Here is a 19,822-nt window from a genome sequence, read left to right as displayed (position 1 = left end):
AATCCCAGCATGCACTTCTGACAGTGTGTGCCCGGTTGCACGGGTCCGAAAAGGTCACTTTCTCGTTTTTTTTTTAATTAGCGTTCGTCAGCGCGCTAATCGAAGGGAAGATGGATGATGGCGGCGGCTACCGCTCAGCTTGTGGCGTGATGGAAATTGTGAGACATTTTTTTTTGTCGGACGCTTGCAATAGAAAAAGTAAAGATGTGAAGTGGAGAGATGCAGATAATTTTTTTTTGCCGTTTTTGCACTTTTTGCACCGTTTTTGCTGTTTTACTGGATTTTGACTGATTTTCCAAGGCCCACAGAATATTGTGATTTATTGCTATAAAAACATGGAACCTGTCAAAAGAAAGATTAAAGTCTCTTCTTTCATCAGGAAAAAAAGTATGTTTCTATCTGTTTCTGTTTTGCAGCAATTAGCATTAGAAGAGAGCTAAGTTTCATCAGTTTTCACAAATCGATTCCAAATTGTAAGTGATCTCCTTTGCTCTGCTGCCACCTGCTGGCCGTTTGTGTAATAACTACCATTTCTTCAACAGTTCTGTGCAGTTGAGAGGCAGCATCAAAGCCTTCTGTATGCTCTAGCATTAAAACAAAACCAAACCAAAAAAACGTATAAATACGTCATTGGGAGCAAATGAGTTCCGATAGATTTCTTGACTCCCATGAGCCTTTTCCTCCATCTTGTTGCGCAGCTCCGGGCGGCCCCACCTTCACCATCGGCAAGTCGGTGTGGCTGCTGTGGGGCATCGTGTTCAACAACTCGGTGCCCATCGAGAACCCCAAGGGCACCACCAGCAAGATCATGGTGCTGATCTGGGCCTTCTTCGCCGTCATCTTCCTGGCCTCGTACACCGCCAACCTGGCCGCCTTCATGATCCAGGAGCAGTACATCGACACCGTGTCGGGGCTCTCCGACAAGAAGGTGAGAGCTCAGCGGGGAGCCCGGCGGCCGCCTCCAGAGGATCAATAAGTCACTGTGATCAAAGTGTGGACTTTTTGTGTGCCGTGTTTGTCCGTCAATATTCCAACCCTGTGTGCTTGTCTTGCTTCAAGAAAAACGCACAGTGCAAAATGTCACCTGTGGTCAATAAGGAAAAACCTTTGTGTCTCATAAGCGCCTCTTTTGATTCGTACTACCAAGCTTTTATACGGTTATCTGTTGGTTCACTCGTATCAGTCATTAGTTAATTAACTACAAGTGTTGATACAAATGGTAAAAATGTATAGTTGCTACGTTAGTTACTTAGTTAGTTAGTTAGTTCAAGCGATTATTTATTGGTTCACTCGTATCAGTCATTAGTTAATTAACTACATTTGTTGATACAAAAGGTAAAAATGTATAGTTGCTACGTTAGTTAGTTAGTTAGTTAGGTCAAACGGTTATCTGTTGGTTCACTAGTATCAGTCATTAGTTAATTAACTACAAGTGTTGATACAAAAGGTAAAAATGTATAGTTGCTACGTTAGTTAGTTAGTTAGTTAGGTCAAACGGTTATCTGTTGGTTCACTCGTATCAGTCATTAGTTAATTAACTACAAGTGTTGATACAAATGGTAAAAATGTATAGTTGCTACGTTAGTTAGTTAGTTAGTTAGTTAGGTCAAACGGTTATCTGTTGGTTCACTCGTATCAGTCATTAGTTAATTAACTACATTTGTTGATACAAAAGGTAAAAATGTATAGTTGCTACGTTAGTTAGTTAGTTAGGTCAAACGGGTATCTGTTGGTTCACTCGTATCAGTCATTAGTTAATTAACTACATTTGTTGATACAAATGGTAAAAATGTATAGTTGCTACGTTAGTTAGTTAGTTAGTTAGTTCAAGCGATTATTTGTTGGTTCACTCGTATCAGTCATTAGTTAATTAACTACAAGTGTTGATACAAATGGTAAAAATGTATAGTTGCTACGTTAGTTAGTTAGTTAGTTAGTTAGTTAGTTAGTTCAAGCGATAATCTGTTGGTTCACTCGTATCAGTCATTAGTTAATTAACTACAAGTGTTGATACAAATGGTAAAAATGTATAGTTGCTACGTTAGTTAGTTAGTTAGTTAGTTAGTTAGTTAGTTAGGTCAAACGGTTATCTGTTGGTTCACTTGTATCAGTCATTAGTTAATTAACTACATTTGTTGAAACAAAAAAAAATTAAAAATGTATAGTTCCTACGTTAGTTAGTTAGTTAGATTATTTGTTGGTTTGCTCTTAACACTCATTATTTTATTAACTGAATTTGTTAGTTAGTTAGTTAGTTAGTTAGTCAGTCAGTTAGTTAGATTATTTGTTGGTTTGCTCGTAACACTCATTAGTTCATTAACTTAATTTGGTAATGTGTTAGTTAGTTAGCTAGCAAGTTAGTTGTACACATTCAAATTAAGTAAATTTAAATGATTTTTTTTCAGTGGCATGGTTAGTTGGTCTGTTAGCTAGTTTATGAATAACACGCTCATTTCTTTGTTCGTTAAATAGGTGTGTTTTTTTCTTCATTTTTCTGTAAATTAGAAATTTAGCACATTTTCAGTTCAGTCAATTGTTTTTTGTTTTTTCTTTAAGTTTTTGTGTTTGTTTGCTAGTTGGTTAGTTCCTCAATTACTTACTTAGCCAGTCTTTTCATTTGCTCTTTTTGTTAGTTGTTGCATTAGTTAGCCAGTTATTTTGTCATCCAGTTTGCAAGTTCGTTATTTGGTGAGTTGGTTTGTTTGTTTTTAGCTTGTTCGCTTATTAGTTAAGTTAATTAGCTGTTAGTTCATTATTAAGTTGAAGTGTTCATTGGTCCGTTCGTGTACATTACTTGCTTAAACATTTTATTTGTCCGTTAGTTTAGTTACAGTTTAGTTTTGTTTGTGTGCACATGGGTTAGTCATTAGTTAGTTGGTTTGTTTGTTTTTGAGTTCATTCGTCCAACAAAGCGACACGAATCTTGCGGCTGATTTGATGGCGAAGAAAATATGCGTCTAAAATTGGATTTAAGTGAGAAGTGCCTCATCCGTCCCCCCCCCCCCCCCTCCCCTCGTCTTCACCTCCATTCTTCCTCCGAGTCCTCGCTTCACCCCCTTCCTCATTTACATGTCTTCTTTACTACTCACGCATTCCTTATTCTGTTTTTTGTTTTTTTTTCCCCCCCACTGTCCCTCTCGTCAGTCGCTCTCCTTTCCCCTCCACTCCTCCTTTTTCTTCCTCTCACCCCGTCATCACGTCTCCTTGGTGTCCCCGCAGTTCCAGAAGCCGCACGAGCACTACCCCCCCTTCCGCTTCGGGACGGTCCCGAACGGCAGCACCGAGCGCAACATCCGCAGCAACTACCCCGACATGCACACGCACATGATGAAGTACAACCAGAAGGGGGTGGAGGAGGCGCTCGGCAGCCTCAAAACGGGGTAACGCTCCGCTCTTTTTTTTTGGTGTGTGCTGTTGTCAAAAGACGTATTTTTAACTCGCCCTCTTGCCACTTTGTTTGATGGCACTTTTTTTTTTTTTTTTTGGAGCGCATATTTCAGGAATGTGGCGGATATATTTTTAGATTAAGAAAATCACTTTGATTGCTTCATCTGTATTTCAAAGTGCTGTCTTTTTTTTTTTTTTTTTGGTGGGAGTGGAGTGGGGGGGGGCGGGGGGGGGGGGGGGGTTAATGGCCTATATTTGGGAGAGTAAAAAGACAGATTGATGTCATGGTCAATGTTCTCGGGAGAATTTTGTAGGATTTTGTACCGCATTTTGAAAAAATTGCAGAGAGGTTGAAAAAACGATTTTCTAATCATCTCACAGCATTTGGGGTACAGTAATTTTGTTGTAGCCTTAAGTTAGTGAGTTTTTGGTGTGTTTGTTATTTAGTTAGTCAACTAGTTAGTTAGTGTTAGTAAATGGCACAGACTGAAAAATATTTCAAAACATTTAAGGTATACAGCAATTTGTCTGTATTCTTCAGTTAGTGAGGTTTTTGTTTTCAATATTTGTTTTTTTGTTAGTTAATGTGTTAGTTAGTAAATGGCAGATGGATTGAAAAAATATTTTCTAATAATTTTAAAGCATTTGGGAGACAGCAGTTTGGCTGTATCCTTCAGTTAGGGAGTTTTTTTTTTTTTAGGTATGTTTGCTAATTAGATAACTAGTTAGTTAATGCGTTAAATTAGTACAGTAAATGGCAGATGATTCAAAACATATTTTGTAATAATTTCAAAGCATTTGGTGCACATCAATTTGGCTGCATCCTTCAGTTAGTGAGTTTTGTTTTGTTTTTTTTTAATATTTGTTATTTTGTTAGTTAACTAGTTAGTTAATGTGTTAGTTAGTAAATGGCAGATGGATTGAAAAAATATTTTTTTAATTATTTCAAAGCATTTGGGAGACAGCAATTTGGCTGTATCCTTCAGTTAGTGAGTTTTTTTTAAAAGTATGTTTGCTAATTAGATAACTAGTTAGTTAATGCGTTAAATTAGTACAGTAAATGGCAGATGATTCAAAACATATTTTGTAATAATTTCAAAGCATTTGGTGCACATCAATTTGGCTGCATCCTTCAGTTAGTGAGTTTTTTTTTTTAAGTATGTTTGCTAATTAGTTAGTTAACTAGTTAGTTAATGTGTTAGTAAATGGCAGATAGATTGAAAAAAAAATATTTTCTAATCATTTCAAAGCATTTGAGGTACAACAATTTGACCGTATCCTTCAGCTAGTGAGTTTGTTTTAGTATGTTATTTTGTAAACTAGTTAGTTAATGTGTTAAATTAGTAAATGGCAGATGATTCCAAAAATCTTTTGTAATAATTTCAAAGCATTTGGTGCACGGCAGTTTGGCTGCATCCTTCAGTTAGTGAGTTTTTGTTGTTGTTGTTTTTAAAAGTATGTTTGCTATTTAGTTAGTTAACTAGTTAGTTAATGTGTTAGTAAATGGCAGATGATTCCAAAAATCTTTTGTAATAATTTCAAAGCGTTTGGTGCACAGCAATTTGGCTGCGTCCTTCAGTTTAGTTTTCTGTTTTTGAATATGTTTATTTAGTTAGTTAAAGTAGTTAGTTAATGTGTTAATTACTTTGCCAATTAGTTCATCTTTTTTTTTTTTGTTATTCAATAATTTATTCATACATAGGGACCAACAATCAGTCAATTAGTTGTTTGTTTGGGTGGTTCATTAGTTAGTTTGTTTAGTTAATGAGTTGATCACAATTCAGTTTCCACGTTATGTGAAATGCTACTAAATAGTTGGACATAATTTTTGCCAGAAACGAATCCTTCAACATGGCGATGGTGTCACGTTTGCAGAAAACTGGACGCGTTCATCTACGACGCGGCCGTGCTCAACTACATGGCGGGCAAGGACGAAGGCTGCAAGCTGGTGACCATCGGCAGCGGCAAAGTGTTCGCCACCACCGGCTACGGCATCGCCCTGCAGAAAGACTCGCGCTGGAAGAGGCTCATCGACCTGGCGCTGCTGCAGTTCCTCGGCGACGGTGGGTGACCGATCGGGAAGCTTACGCAAAACGCCGTCCTGCTTTGCTTTTGCGTGCGTTCTGCGGGAAAATGGCGGCGGGGGTTTTGCCTCACGTGACACAGCTTGGATACGAGAAATAATGTTAAAAAAAAAAAAAAAAAAAAAGAGTTTTCCGCGTAACGACATTTGACATTTCTGTGAAGAAGGAAATCCTTGGGAATGGCGAGAGTCTGCGATTATCGACATCAGGGGTGGCCAAACGTTTTCATTTGAGGGCCACATGCAGAAAATCCGAAGGACGCAAGGGCCACATCATGTTATGAAGAGAAATTGTGTTTTGTCCTAAAAAATGTACAAATAATTTATTTGTGCTTTTGCATATTTAGAAAAATACTACAGTATATAAACCAATTTATTTGTAATATGGTAGTAGAGTGATTATAGTTTTGCTATTTTTCATTTTAGTTAGTTTTTATTAGTTTTCAGGGTGGTTCTGTTAGTTTTTATTAGTTTAGTTCTTTAAAAAATGCTTAGTTTTAGTTTAGTTTGTTAGTTTCAGTATTAGTTTTAGTTTTTTTTTAAATGTGTATTACTTGTATGCAATATTTAAAAAACACCATGGAAGCGACGTCATCTTTTGGTGCTTTTCTATTGGCTGCTGCTAGATGACGTCACTTCTGTCTGTCATACTTTCAAACGTCATTATTCCGGTTTATATCAAAATTCATCTAATAAAAATCACATTTCAAATCATCCTCAAAGGCTCGTGTACAGTATTAAATTAATTAGCAAAGACTAAAACGAAAGACGTGTTTGCTTTAATTATAGTTAGTTTTAGTTAGTTTTGTAAACAAAAAATGTAGTTTCAGTTAGTTTTCGCTTTTTAAAAAGCATTTTTGTAACAATATTGTTTTTTTAATTTTAGTTTTTTCATTAGTTTTAGTTAAAATAACCTTTAATGGCACCTGTTTTTTCGATACCCTCTCTTCTGACTTTGACCATCTCCAAACATTTTTGTTTTGTTTATCTTATTTGAACTGAGTCAAATTTTTAGCATATGTCGGGGGCCACTGAAAAATGGACGGCGGGCCACAAGTGGCCCCCGGGCCGTAGTTTGGAGACCTCTGACATCACCAAACCATGAAGGCTGTTCGTATGGAGTTAATATTCCAACCTCCATGAAGCGCATTAAGTGGCAACACATATCCATAAACATTCTTTTGTGCTTCCCATGACTCTTTTATAAAGCTTATGGACAAGCTTGTGATAAAATGGGCCACGCGGATGCCATTTTTTTTTTTTTTTAAGATATTGTGCCCGCGCTCCCTTCCAGGTGACACGCAGCGCCTGGAGACGGTGTGGCTCTCAGGCATCTGTCAAAACGAGAAGAACGAGGTGATGAGCAGCAAGCTGGACATCGACAACATGGCGGGCGTCTTCTACATGCTGCTGGTGGCCATGGGCCTCAGCCTGCTGGTGTTCGCATGGGAGCACCTGCTCTACTGGAAGCTGCGACACTCGCTGCACAAGTCGCACAAGCTCGACTTCCTGCTGGCCATCAGTCGGGTGAGGCCCGAACCGGGAAAACCGCGTCGGGTTCGAGAAGCGCTAGGAGGGGGGGGGGGGGAAATGTTGCCCCTCGGAAGTTGGCGAGGATTAAAAAAAAAACCAAAAAAACCTTACAAACGCAATTATTATTGTTGTTGTTGTTATTATCATTATCACCATCACCATTATAGTTTAAATCAAAATTAAGTAATACTTTTAATTTTTAAGGATCCAAAGACACCTTGTAATATTTCATTTGAATTATAATTATTACAATTTTAATTGCAATTTAAAAAAATAATCATTAAAATACTTTTTAAGCATCTGCAAACATCTTGGAATCAGTATTACGTACAGCATATGTTTAGCCTTAATATTGGATGGAATAATTGCAAAATTGATTAAAAATGATGGCAACATTATGCGTTTTTTTTTAATAAAATACTTTCAATTAAAACTTAAAAATGAAAATAAAACAACAATAAAATAAAAGAAATACAATTATTTTTTGTAAAAAGCAAATGTAAGATTTTTCAAGGTTCTGCATATATAAAAAAAAAAATCATTCAATCAAATAATTCTACAATTTAGAATTGAATTAAGGCCTTAATTTTGGAGACAAAGGTAAAATTATAGTTGGAATACATTTTTTTCTGTATTAATTAACGTGTTTTAAAGAAATCAAAATGAAGGTCAATGTCACATTCTGTGCATCATCAGTTAGTTGTTTGTTGTTCCTGAAGGCTTGACTCATGTTGGCTCTGTTCGTTGACTGATTGGGTGGCAGCAATTCAACCTGTTGTCTGACAAAACAACCCAGCAAAAGAAAGAAGGGACTTCGGTTCGTTGGAAATGTTTTACACAAAGTGCCATTGACGCCGTGATGCATCAAGCTTAAATTGATGTTTTGCGCGGCGGAATTAAAAGCATTTACTGTAGAGGAGATAAAAGCAAGAGGAAACACTCATTCCGATGTTTGCTCAGCATTTAACTTTTAAGGCTCGTTTGCAATTAGCGTAAATCACTCGCCGCTTAGACGGCGGCGGCGCTATTTTGCCGAATGCGACCATTGAGACGTCAATGGACTGCAGCCACTCTGCTGTGTAATTACACCATTGAGCCCAGATCAGGGTTCTTTTTATCAGATTAACAGCTAAATGACTATCAGATCGTTAATCCGTCCCCCGAGGGGCAAATTAAATTTAGCGTCTTTCTTTTTTTACGGGAATCTCTGAGTGTAACTGTCGCAGTTTGTTCTGCGGGCGTCGTCTGACTGGTGAGTTTAGTGGGCCATTCGTCTTCTTACTCTCCGCCGAAATGTTTTTTTTTTCTTTGAGTCCCTGGAGGATCCATCATGAATTGAAGGCTAAGTCGTTCCTTGTTAATAAAAGGAGATATTCATGAAATTGTTTGTTGTTTTGTTTGTTGTTTTCTACTGACTAGCTTCTTTTCTTGCTAGCTGATGTTTGGCTAGGTTATTTTCTTGCTAGCTGATGTTTGGCTAGGTTATTTTCTTGCTAGCTAACGTTTGGCTAGGTTATTTTCTTGCTAGCTAACGTTTGGCTAGGTTGTGTTCTTGCTAGCTAACGTTTAGCGAGGTTGTTTTCTTGCTAGCTAACGTTTAGCTAGGTTGTTTTCTTGCTAGCTAATGTTTAGCTAGGTTGTTTTCTTGCTAGCAAGATGTTTGGCTGGGTTGTTTTTTTTGCTAGCTGATGTTTGGCTAGGTTGTGTTCTTGCTAGCTGATGTTTGGCTGGGTTGTTTTTTTTGCTAGCTAACGTTTGGCTAGGTTTTCTTGCTAGCTGATGTTTGACGAGGTTAACTGTGAGCTGATGTTTGACTTTGACTAGGATGTCACTCAGTGACGCAAACTGTTTGAACCCTTACTCAAGAAAGCAAAACTGTTAGAATCACTTTTTTTATCATGTCATTCAAAATCAATAGCAATTTTGTTGCCAAATTATCCTTGCAAATTGTGAACTCTGAACTTGTGAAAAGACAGATTTGACCAATAAAATTAACAATGTCTTGTAGTCACAGTGACCTTCTAATAATTTTGTCAGTGTACAACTTCAGCAATTATTTTAGTTGGATACGATATAAGATGGGCAGCACGGTGAATGACTGGTTAGCACGTCCGCCTCCCAGTTCAGAGGACTCGGGTTCGAGTCCAGGCTCCGACATGTTTGCATGTTCTCCCCGTGCCTGCGTGGGTCTTCTCTGGGCACTCTGGACTCCTCCCACATTCCAAAGACATGCATGGCAGGTTAATTGCGTGCTCCGAATTGTCCCTAGGTCTGCTTGTGTGCGTGGATGGTTGTTCGTCTCTGTGTGTGCCGTGCGATTGGCTGGCAACCAGTCCAGGGTGTCCCCCACCTACTGCCCAGAGCCAGCTGAGATAGGCGCCAGCACCACCCGCGAACCTTGTGAGGAATAAGCGGTCAAGAAAATGGATGGATGGACGATATAAGATCAAGGATATCCTTTTTGACCTTTCATTCGATATCTTTCTCCTTCAGGGTATCTACAGTTGCTTCAAGGGTGTGGAGGATCACGGACGTTCCTCCGGTCTGGCCAAACCCGACTTGACATCCAACTACGCCCAAGCCAACATGCTGAAGATGTTGCGCACCGCTAAGGACTTGGTCTCCACCGCCAATGTGGAGAGCTCTCTGGACAACGCCACCAAGACAATTGAGCACTTCAGCCGGCACAGTGGTGGTTTGCCCGTCCACGTCCCCCATGTCGCCGCCGAGACGGTACCAGGAGGCTTTGCGTACGTGATGGAGAACCACACGTCCTTCCCACAGCAATCCATCTCCCCGCAGAGGTGTGTCAGCAGGCCCACACCACTGCGCTACACGCTCCCAACCCACTCTACTTCCTGTCTGTATGAGCGCCCGCTTCCGGTCTCCAGTCTCAGCAGCCCGCACCTGGCGGTCAGCGAAACGCTCCCCCATCAGCACCCCCGCCACTACCAGACCACTGGAAGACTCTACGTGGACACCCACCCCCACTCGAGGTTCATCTCGTACACCGACCTACAGCTGCCTGACATCTACACCTCCCATCCCGCCCCCCTGGCCCAAAACCAGCACACGGAGGGAGGCATCCACCAGAGGAAGCGCAGGTCCAAGAGCTTCCAGTGTGGGGATGGCGACACAGAGAGAAGGAAGTACAGGGATCACGATAAGAACAAAATCTGCCTCAGCGAGCTCAAAGCCAACAACCTCAAGGGCAACCACATCTCTGCCCCCAGCATGGAGAGCGTCTATTCGGTGGAGGGGACCTGTCCTCCAGTGGAGAACTACAGATCCTGGCCTCCGGAGGACCTCATGCTAAGAGGAAGACGTAGACGTCGCCGCCCCTCTTTCCTAAAAGCAACATGGGGCAGCGAGCAGATCCACCAGCTCGACGAGTCCCAGTCATCTCTTTCCAGCCAGTCACCCTCCACACTTCCTGACCTGTTCCCATGCATCCTCACGCCCACCATGGCTGCAAAGGCTCACAACCCGGCCCACCTTCGGAACAACCTGTGCCTCCCACGGAACCAGGCCTACCTCCACATAAGGGAGGATCACAGGAGGCCTGCTGGCCGTAAAGGGCAACGACTGAGGTATTCCCAGTCCACCCATCTCCCGACATATGGCGAGGCGGTGCGGTACGGTGCCGGGTTAGGGCGGGGGATGGTACGGAGAGCTACCAGCCTGCTCAGCAGACAATACGCCAACTACCTAAACTCCTATCCTGGGCTGCCACTCTACCACTCGCCTCTCGACCTGCAAAACCACAACCAAGCCCCTGGCAGTCACCCAGCAGCCAGCCCCGTATGCCAGCTGCTTGCCTGCGGTGGGGGACGATGCAGGGGTCAGCGAGCCTTGCTCTACCAGGACAGCGTGTACGGCGCTTACGGGATCTATCAGAGCTCCCAGCCTGGATCGGAGACGCAAGGGAGTCAGGGAGGAGTTGGCCAGGCAGCTGGCAGCCCCTGCGTGCTCCGGCCCTGGAGACGGGTGTCCAGTTTGGAGTCGGAGGTGTGAACCACAGAGACCGCCAAGGAGATTTTACAACTGACCACTGTGGAGAAGGTTGGCTTATCTACTTATTGGGGAGACCTTTTTTGTTAAAAACGGATGTGAACATATTCACCGAAGGTCGGATCCTCTCGCTTGTGCGTTTTGTGTGCACTGAATTGTCCGTGGTGTCGCCGGGTGGTCAAAGTATAATCAGAATTGTTATGCCGTGATGTTCGTGGTGTACATATTTTGTTGCGGATGGGATTCAAACTCCGGTGTCATGTCGCCAGCTGTGATGCGATAGCGGCGGGGATTAAAGGATCACATCTTTCCAAACTCTCACCAAAAAACAAAACGAAAACACAAAGCTGCCACTGTAGCAAACGCGTCATGAAAGAATGCACATGTGAAGAGTTGGGAAAATTTTGACAGGGCGGCGCTTTGCTTGGATGACATAATCAGTTTGAGACATCTGCAAACAGACATCAGGTAACTTCTTCAAAGCGGCTATCTATTTTTATAACAACGTATTACTGTAGCTTATTATTGTCGAAGAAGAATCACACGGATCTGGAAGCTTTGTTTAAGCTTATTGTTAAACGTTTTGATAACATTTGTTGGCAGGCTAGCTTGTTTGTTAGCAGGACTACGCTAAAACGACATATCTGATTTCCACTAAGCTTAAAAAATTAAACCTAATGCTAACTGTTAACCTAATCCTTAAAATTCTCCAGTCTAAGAATGTTTCATTACATAACTACGTCATCCTCCATCAACCAGGAAGTAACCTGCTAACAAGCAGACTTAGCACAGCTCAGTCAGTCCTGGTTTGTTCTTCACTGATCCGTTGTAGCTTAGCCTTTTTTTTTTTTTTTACATGTTGCGGATAGCCTTGCAAGCGTGTCGCCAGTTAGCCGCTAGCGAGTGACCTTATTGACGTATGTAGCAGGTAAAGAGCCCGATATTTCCCTCAGGGGTTGACAGAGACCAAAAAATAAACGAGAGCGAAAACAAACTAAGCCGAAGGAACTTGGAGACAAACTGACTGAACTAAAAGAAACAACATTTTGCTAACTACTGTAAAACGATGTAGCTCTACTGCCGCCAAATGGTCAAAAAAAGAAAAAGATGTTTTGGACGCAAATCAAAGAACGCTTGTGAACGCAGTCCATATGAACACAAACTGCAAGAATGGTATCTGGACAGCACTGACCAGCACAAGGTGTCTTACTCATTCAACCATGGGCTCTTCACTGGGTCTCCTTTGCGGGGCCACAATACAGCACAGAGAACACACAAGGGCCTCACGATACTTAGAATATTTATTCAGAAAATGCTATATCGATGAAAAGAAACTGTGTTATTTGTGTGCCATTCATGTAAGCTTACTTACGATAGGAATTTATAGTCACTCACAATTTTCTAATCACTTTTCTGGCACGCTGTGTCAAGCTAGCATATTTGTTACTATTGTACTAACGCGCTCAGTTTGCCGATTAGGATTTTCATCGCCCTCTCTTTTCCACTCTTTTGTATTCCCTCGTCGTGCCTGCTTTCCTCCCGCCACTTCTAATTGCTTAATGATCAATTTTTAAATGAGGTGATTGAAAGCTATTATACTATCTGTACTACCCGTTGCTCTCACCCTGTAATTAATCACTTAGACTAATTAAAGAGCCTTTTTGGATGACTACAAATGCGTGTTTATTTTTGGAAATGGCCCCTTGCATCTTGAATCACATGTCAAGGTTGAAAATAAAGTTTAAGTGAGCAGTTAGGGGAAGAAAACAGGGAGGTTAAGTTTTAGGTAATTGATTAACGTTGGGTTTAAGTTAAGAGTTTAGGATGAACGTTTACGAAAAGGGATTAGGAGGAAAGATTTTCTTCAGCTTGTTTCCTGCTTCTTTTCTCTGACATTTTCCTGCTTTTTCTGTTACTTGGCCAACTCAACACTGAGCTGCGAGTACCTACCAATGTTCTAGTTCTCAATTAACTCATTCACTGCCAATGACAACTATAGACGTCAAAAATCCTAGCAAACAGCCAGTGTTAATTTTGAAAAAAATAAAATAAAATTAAATAAAATTAAAATTTTAATTAAAAAAAAGAAATTTCAATGTAGTTTTAGTTATAGTCTTCTGACTAAATATAATTAAAGTCTTAGTCATAACTTAGTCACCTGATTGTATTTGAGTTTTAATCCAACCTTTAGTCGACAAAAATAAGGAGCAATTTTAGTCGACTAAATTGACTTCTGGAGGTTGAGACCCAGTTTGTGGTCTCAGTAAGACCAAGACCGATCACTATGCACTTAGCAATGAAATTGTTGTCATTGTTGTTATTAATAACAATGGGGATTAATAACTATGAATGGAAACAATGAATAACTAAAACTAAATTCAAATTTCTTGTGAAAATTTGCACTGGCTGTTTGCTTGGATTTTTGACGTCTATAGTCGTCATTGGCAGTGAATGAGTTAAAGAGTATTCCAACTCTTAGCAGATATTTGGAAAGGTGCCAACAAAAAAAAAGGCCAAAACAAACTAACAACAACAACAAACATCCTCTGGAAGTTAACGTGCCGGCCCCGTCGACTCCCAAGTATCCAATATTGTTTGTATGCACACAAACAACAAGTGTCAACCTGAAGGAGCTGCAGGTCTCTCCAACCTCCCGACGGCGAATAAATTACTTTTCACGTCCAGTCAACAGCTACTCCGAGTCACCTTGAAACAAAAGGCTCACCGGCGAAAATTGCGGTGGGGTGGGAGAGCGGCGGTGAAAAGAGCAGAAGGGGAGCAGATAAGAAGGTGGGATGACACCAGGCGGAAAAAATTTGGGGCAACGGGCGACTGAGGATGGTTGGGCAAAAAGAGCGCCGATAGATCAAAAGCGCAAGAGGGGGGAGACGCTGAGGTGACTTTGAGGGGATGAGATAACGGCGAGGCGCGGAGCGATGGGGCAGCGAAGGGAGCGACGCGAGGGGAGTGAGATATAAACGAGAACAGGTGGGGAAGTGAGCGGGAGATCTATTTCTGTGGTTGCCAGACGAGGGGTGTTAATGAGAGAATACTGAGGGAAAAGAGGGAGACGTTTGAGCGGAAATCCCTCCAAAGGTGTCTGGAAACCTCGTTCGTCAAAGAAGATTAAAGTCAGAATGTGACATCCAAGGCAGACCGTCTCGTCGTGACGGTCCGCAGTTTGCAAACGAATTCTTCAAAGTATAATCTGACGATTAATCCCGCTAATAAAACGCGGGGTTTGGTTTAGGTAAAGGTTTGCAGTTAGAAGTTAAGGCTAAGGTTAGATTTAGAGGCTAAGGTTAGGTTTAGATTCGGGTACAAATAAAGCTAAATTAGGTTAGGTTTGAGTTTAAGGTTTAGGCATTGCAAATTACGGTCTGGATTACGGGGTTTCGATCACTGCGAATACACGAAAGACAAACTCTTGTGTGTGTGTTCTTCGGGCTTGGGCCGCAGCTTGTCCTGCCAATCCGAGACGATCGGATCTGCCAGCCAGCAGGAACGTTAATTACTTGGCCAATCTTCAGGCACAATTCGGGCGCAATCGTTCCCATCTCGCCGCCGCTCGGCCCCATTCAGGCAGCCCCGCAAACCAGGCCGTGCCTCCCATTCAAACCCCATTTCAGGGAAGAATGTAATCAAATAAGCGGAACAATAAAGACGGAATCCAGAGAAACATTCCCCTCGCCGCCCCCGTGCGATTTTAAATATTAAACGTCCTTTGCAATCTCCAAAATAGCCGGCGTGATGATGGATAATAGAGGCTTTGGCGGGGAATTGCGTCTGTCAGGGAGTTAAAGAGAGGCTAAGTGACTTAATGAGACAGATTGCATCTTAATTATCAAATCAAAGCGCTTTTGTTTTCGTGTGAATGACATTACAAACGCCTTCTTTTCCGTTAATCGGGCCTAAACATTCAACAGAAGGTAAACGTCGCCGCGCGTGGCTCTGCATCTTCACCTCCGCGAAGCTGTTTTGATCAGCCTGATTTTTCATTTCACCACCACTGTCACAACCTCCATTAGGCTGCACCCTCCAATCTTCAAGGCGCACCACTTTTCCGATGAGTGTCGGCGGAGCAATTTCACCACGGCACATGCAGGTGCCGCCTTCCATCCGGAGTGATCCATCAGGAGCCGGAAAAAAAACGAAGGGACACTAGAACGCACCCCTGCTGCGCTCTCCAGAAATCAACAACCTCAATGGGTCGCAGGTGTGAGCGGGTGTGGCACCCCGCTTATGACACCGCGCCGAACGCACTGTCCGGTTTCCTTTGGTGCGTCCAAGGTTACGGGGCCCTTTTGGTAGCCGCTACATCGGCAAAGCTCCTCAGGGTGAGCTGCCAACAACACAGCATCCAGACCAGCAAAGTGCCGTCACTTCACAGGATGGCAACAGACGACAACTCCGCAGGCAAAGCCGCATCCCACCCGATTAACCAGTCAACCGTGACGTGACCCAATTGCCAGGAGCTCACCGACATCTTGACCCATTCTCCTGTAAAATGAGATTCCGTACCTGGAAGGCGGTTGACGAAATCCAAGTGAAAAGGATACTCGGATATCTCTGAAATGGACCAAACAGAGATTTTACCCAAACTGAGCAGCAGCATACCGAGCATTGGGGCACAGGTTTAACTGATGAATGAGTCCAGTTCCAAACTAGCAACAAGTCTTTCTCTTTTCTTTTCCTTTCTGTCTGTCTGTCTTACCATCTTTCTTCCTTACTTGTGTCTTTATTGCTTTCTTTTGATCACTAGACCACCAATGAATACCAGTTCAGGATCTGGTCGTTTGTATGTCTGTCCCAATCCCTCAAATGCCAAAGTTGTGTAGCATGCTTGGATCTTTCCACCCCCACTAGACCACCAAAACATATATCTGGCGATTCTACGGCTAAGTCACAGACTTGTCTTGGACCTCTTATTCAGACCACCATTGGCATACCTGATGGTTCTTGGTGCACCTGGCCAAATACAAACGCTCTCAGAAAGAAAACCCTTTCTGGATTCGAATAACTCCTAATTCTGATTTTTCCGTGGCTATTTTTTTACCAATCGGATGTGCAGACGTTACTTGTGGGTGATATGGACAGAAGAGACCGCGAATCAAGCAAAGTCCATTTCAGGTTGTGTCCCAGAGGAAATCAAAGAGGCTGCGGTGGCTGTAGAAATTTGGGGAGACGATTCCAAAACCTTCAGAAACACACTGACATTCATCCCGATTGTGTATAATGTTAATACTTTTCTCGATACCGTTGATATTCCCGAGTCTGAGATAACCAATTCCCAAAGGCAAGATCAATCCTTCCAGAGTTGAGTTTCAGTCGTGCGTTACAGACTCGCCGAAAACTTGTCCATCTCCTCGTCCTCCTTCTGTCTCATTCTCACTCACTGGTCCAGATGCTAAATCAGGTCGTTTAGCCAGAGGATACACACATGCTGTTGCTTTTTCAGCGACACACACACAATGCCTGACTGACAGCAAACAAAAGATGACCAAAAACAGCCGTATAGGTTTTGGAATTTAATATTAAAGATGGTATCCAGAATCTGAAAGGTTGTAAAATGTGGGACCTGATCCAACAATATTGCCTTAAATGTTGAAAAAAAAAAAAAAAAAATCAGTTTTGAGTTTGGTGGCTAGAAACTGACGGGCAGCAGCTTGGAGCTAAAAAGCTAGCAGCATTGTTTGGGTGGTGAAAATCCACTTTGTTCTCTGGCGGCCTGAACACAATCAGAAACACTGACCTACATTTAGAACTTCAATTCTAATTTGTTTCGGGAAGCTGTTTTGAATACTTGCCAACAGTGTATCCGCTTTCATTTCACAGCATTTCTCTCAGTCACACTTTCAGTACATCTTATTAGGGATGTTCCGATGACACTTTTGGGACCTCAGTCCAAGTCACCTCATTTTTAAGATGTGCCGATTCAGTCCCGATTCCTCAGCATTTTTTTTTTTAACAAAACTAAAAGCTACTACAGTTAAATAGAGTTGTGTGCTGAGAGGTAGGATCCCAAATGAAGACACAAATAAGTTTATTTATTTATTCACATTGAGAGGAAACTAAGAGAGCGGTACACAGAAACAGTTAAGCAGTAATCCGGCAAAATACTGGTACTGACATGGGGTTCTCTGATTGGCTGTGACTCAACAAACATCATATAGCATAAAAGATCCTTGATGTCATATAGTCCAGACATCATATAGCCTAAAACTAGTTGAAACTGGATGCTGTTACATCAATACCCAAAACAGACACGTAACGGGTCATCAACTCTACTCGAACTAAACCCAGGCGTGGCCCCAGACATGAGACAAGACCCAAACATTACTCGTGCATGACTCGAGTCATGACAAATAGGTTTTATTGTGTTGCCAACCCAGAGGAACCCCGTCGTGAAATCAACAATTGCTAGCATCTCAAACATTCATCGCTCAGTGTGATACGGGCTTTAGAAAGAACACGTTTCTTAGAATACATGACATGAACAAAATGTCGTGTCAAAGCACTTTTTTTTTTTTTTTGCTGCTCACATACACACCGTATCTCCCGATGGGCAGAGTTGACAATGATGTTCATTTTGTAGCTGTTGCGCTTCTCATTTGGTGTTTTTGGGGTTGCAGGGCAGGAGAGATGGGCAAGGGGATGTGGAGCGTGAAGTCGTTAAAAGGTTTGGTGACGGTTTGCACACCTTCAATTTGTCCATGACCTCCAAAAAACCCCGCGGGCGTACTTTTACACACAACCTGCGCACCCTTTCACAGCGCGTGACCGTAAACGTGTCCCAATTTCACCTGCGCAAAAAACATCTAAAAAGTGTGACTCATCCGGAACGTCTTGATCAAAAAAAAAAAAAAAAAAGAAAAAAAAAGGTCTTTCTGTGATTTGAGGCACAAACGCTGAGGTTTGAACGCGGAATTCGGCGGCCCGTGGGACTTGCCGGTTGAAACGAGTCGGCGCTTCCGAAATGAGAGGAGCGAGGCAAAACAGGAAGGGGCACCTGACGTGATTACGGCGAGTTAAAGAGTATTAAATGCCATCACGCGCACACAAACTCTGAACTCGCCATGTGAGGGTTTGTAATAGATGAGCACGTCGCCGCTTATTTGAAAGGCCGAGCGGCACCGATGTGCGGAATTAAATCGGCATGAATAAATAAGAGTGCAATAATGACGACAGCCTGAGAAGCTCGGGCAACATCTCAACACTAACGTTTGCAACCTCATTTCTATCTGTCAAAGTAAAACCCTTCACCAAAACCGACGCTAAACCCAAAACCCTAATGCTAATCTAAACCATGCCGTAAACCCTCAAACTGAATTAACTAAACCCTGACCCTGAAACTTGATCCGAACACTGATCCCTAGCACCCAAACAATAACATAAACCCCCAAACTAAACCAATTCTCAACTGAACACTAACAAATAACAGCTAGCCCTAACTCTAATGAACACCACACCCTGAAACCTAATCCCAACCGAAAACCTTCTACCCTAATACCAAATCATAACCCTTAAACCCGGATCCATAACTTAACACCAAGCTAAAGAAATAACCAACGCTAAACGTAACTAACACCAATGAATGCTGATTTCACGTCAGGGTTCATACAAGGTCGCAGAATTTCCTAAACATTCTTAATGGTTCTCGAAACAGTCTGAATGGTCTTTCTTGTTGCATGGAAATTTTGAAAATTTTCCTTGTTGCAACAAAGAGCACTAAGTCTTAATTGTTCTCTAAACAGTCTGAATGGTCTTTCTTGTTGCAAGGAAATTTTGAACATTTCCTTGTGGCTGTTTAGAGAACCATTAAGACTCTTTAGAGAACCATTAAGACTTTTTGGGGAACATTTAGGAAACTCTATGACCTTCAACGAACCCTGACGTGAAATCAACATTTGTTAGCGTAGCAAATGTTTGGCTGTCAGTGGGATTCGGTCTAAACCTGTAATCATAACCTTAAAAATAAACCCACAAAGCCCCTATCCCCTGAGGGATGAACGTTTGCAACGCGAGTGAATGCTGATTTCACATCAAGGTTCATACAAGGTCGCAGAATTTCCTAAACATTCTTAATGGTTCTCTAAACAGTCTGAATGGTCTTTCTTGTTGCATGGAAATTTTTAACATTTTCCTTGTGGCAACAAAGACCATCAAGTCTTAATTGTTCTCTAAACAGTCTTAATGGTTCTTGAAACATTCTTAATGGTTCTCTAAACAGTCTTAATGGTTCTCTAAACAGTGAATGGTCTTTCTTGTTGCAAGGAAATTTTGAACATTTCCTTGTGGCTGTTTAGAGAACCATTAAGACTCTTTAGAGAACCATTAAGACTCTTTAGAGAACCATAAGGACTCTTTAGAGAACCATTAAGACTCTTTAGAGAACCATTAAGACTCTTTAGAGAACCATTAAGACTCTTTAGAGAACCATTAAGACTGTTTAGAAAACCATTAAGACTTTTTGGAGAACATTTACGAATTTCTGTGACCTTCAATGAACCCTGACATGAAATCAACATTTGTTAGCGTAGCAAATGTTTGCCTCTTAGTGGGATACGGTCTAAACCTGGAATCATAACCTTAAAAATAAACCCCTAATAACCCTAATCATAACACTAGTGCATAGACCCCAATCCTGAAACCTATAATCCTAACCCCAAACCGTAATTAAATCCAAATCCTAACTCTTGAACCTAACCCCGAATCTCTAATCTAACTCAAACCACAGCTAAAACCTTTTTTCACAACGGCAATACAAAAATGAATAAGGGACGCGGTGACCTCTGCGGAATGACCATG

The 19,822-nt window shown here is 41.8% G+C and overlaps 1 protein-coding gene across 2 annotated transcripts in view; it reads left to right on the top strand.

The window, feature by feature from the left end:
- LOC144005375 (glutamate receptor ionotropic, NMDA 2C-like) overlaps positions 1-12,630 on the top strand; it is a 45,730-nt gene extending 33,100 nt beyond the window's left edge. The window contains exons 12-16 of one of the 2 annotated variants that reach the window (XM_077503501.1): positions 699-928; positions 3,220-3,380; positions 5,263-5,450; positions 6,765-6,997; positions 9,497-12,630. In XM_077503501.1, the coding sequence (XP_077359627.1) occupies positions 699-928; positions 3,220-3,380; positions 5,263-5,450; positions 6,765-6,997; positions 9,497-11,017 (2,333 nt within the window). In that variant the 3' untranslated portion in view covers positions 11,018-12,630. Of the gene's footprint in view, positions 1-698; positions 929-3,144; positions 3,381-5,262; positions 5,451-6,764; positions 6,998-9,496 lie in introns of both variants that reach the window. The other variant, XM_077503499.1, reaches the window with a different exon arrangement.
- Positions 12,631-19,822: the final 7,192 nt, after the last annotated feature.

The sequence above is a fragment of the Festucalex cinctus genome, chromosome 17 (assembly GCF_051991245.1).
Source record: "Festucalex cinctus isolate MCC-2025b chromosome 17, RoL_Fcin_1.0, whole genome shotgun sequence".
In the NCBI taxonomy this organism is placed as follows: domain Eukaryota; kingdom Metazoa; phylum Chordata; class Actinopteri; order Syngnathiformes; family Syngnathidae; genus Festucalex; species Festucalex cinctus.
The sequence above is the reverse complement of the archived record's forward strand: the minus strand, read 5'-3'. Positions and strand labels throughout refer to the sequence as shown.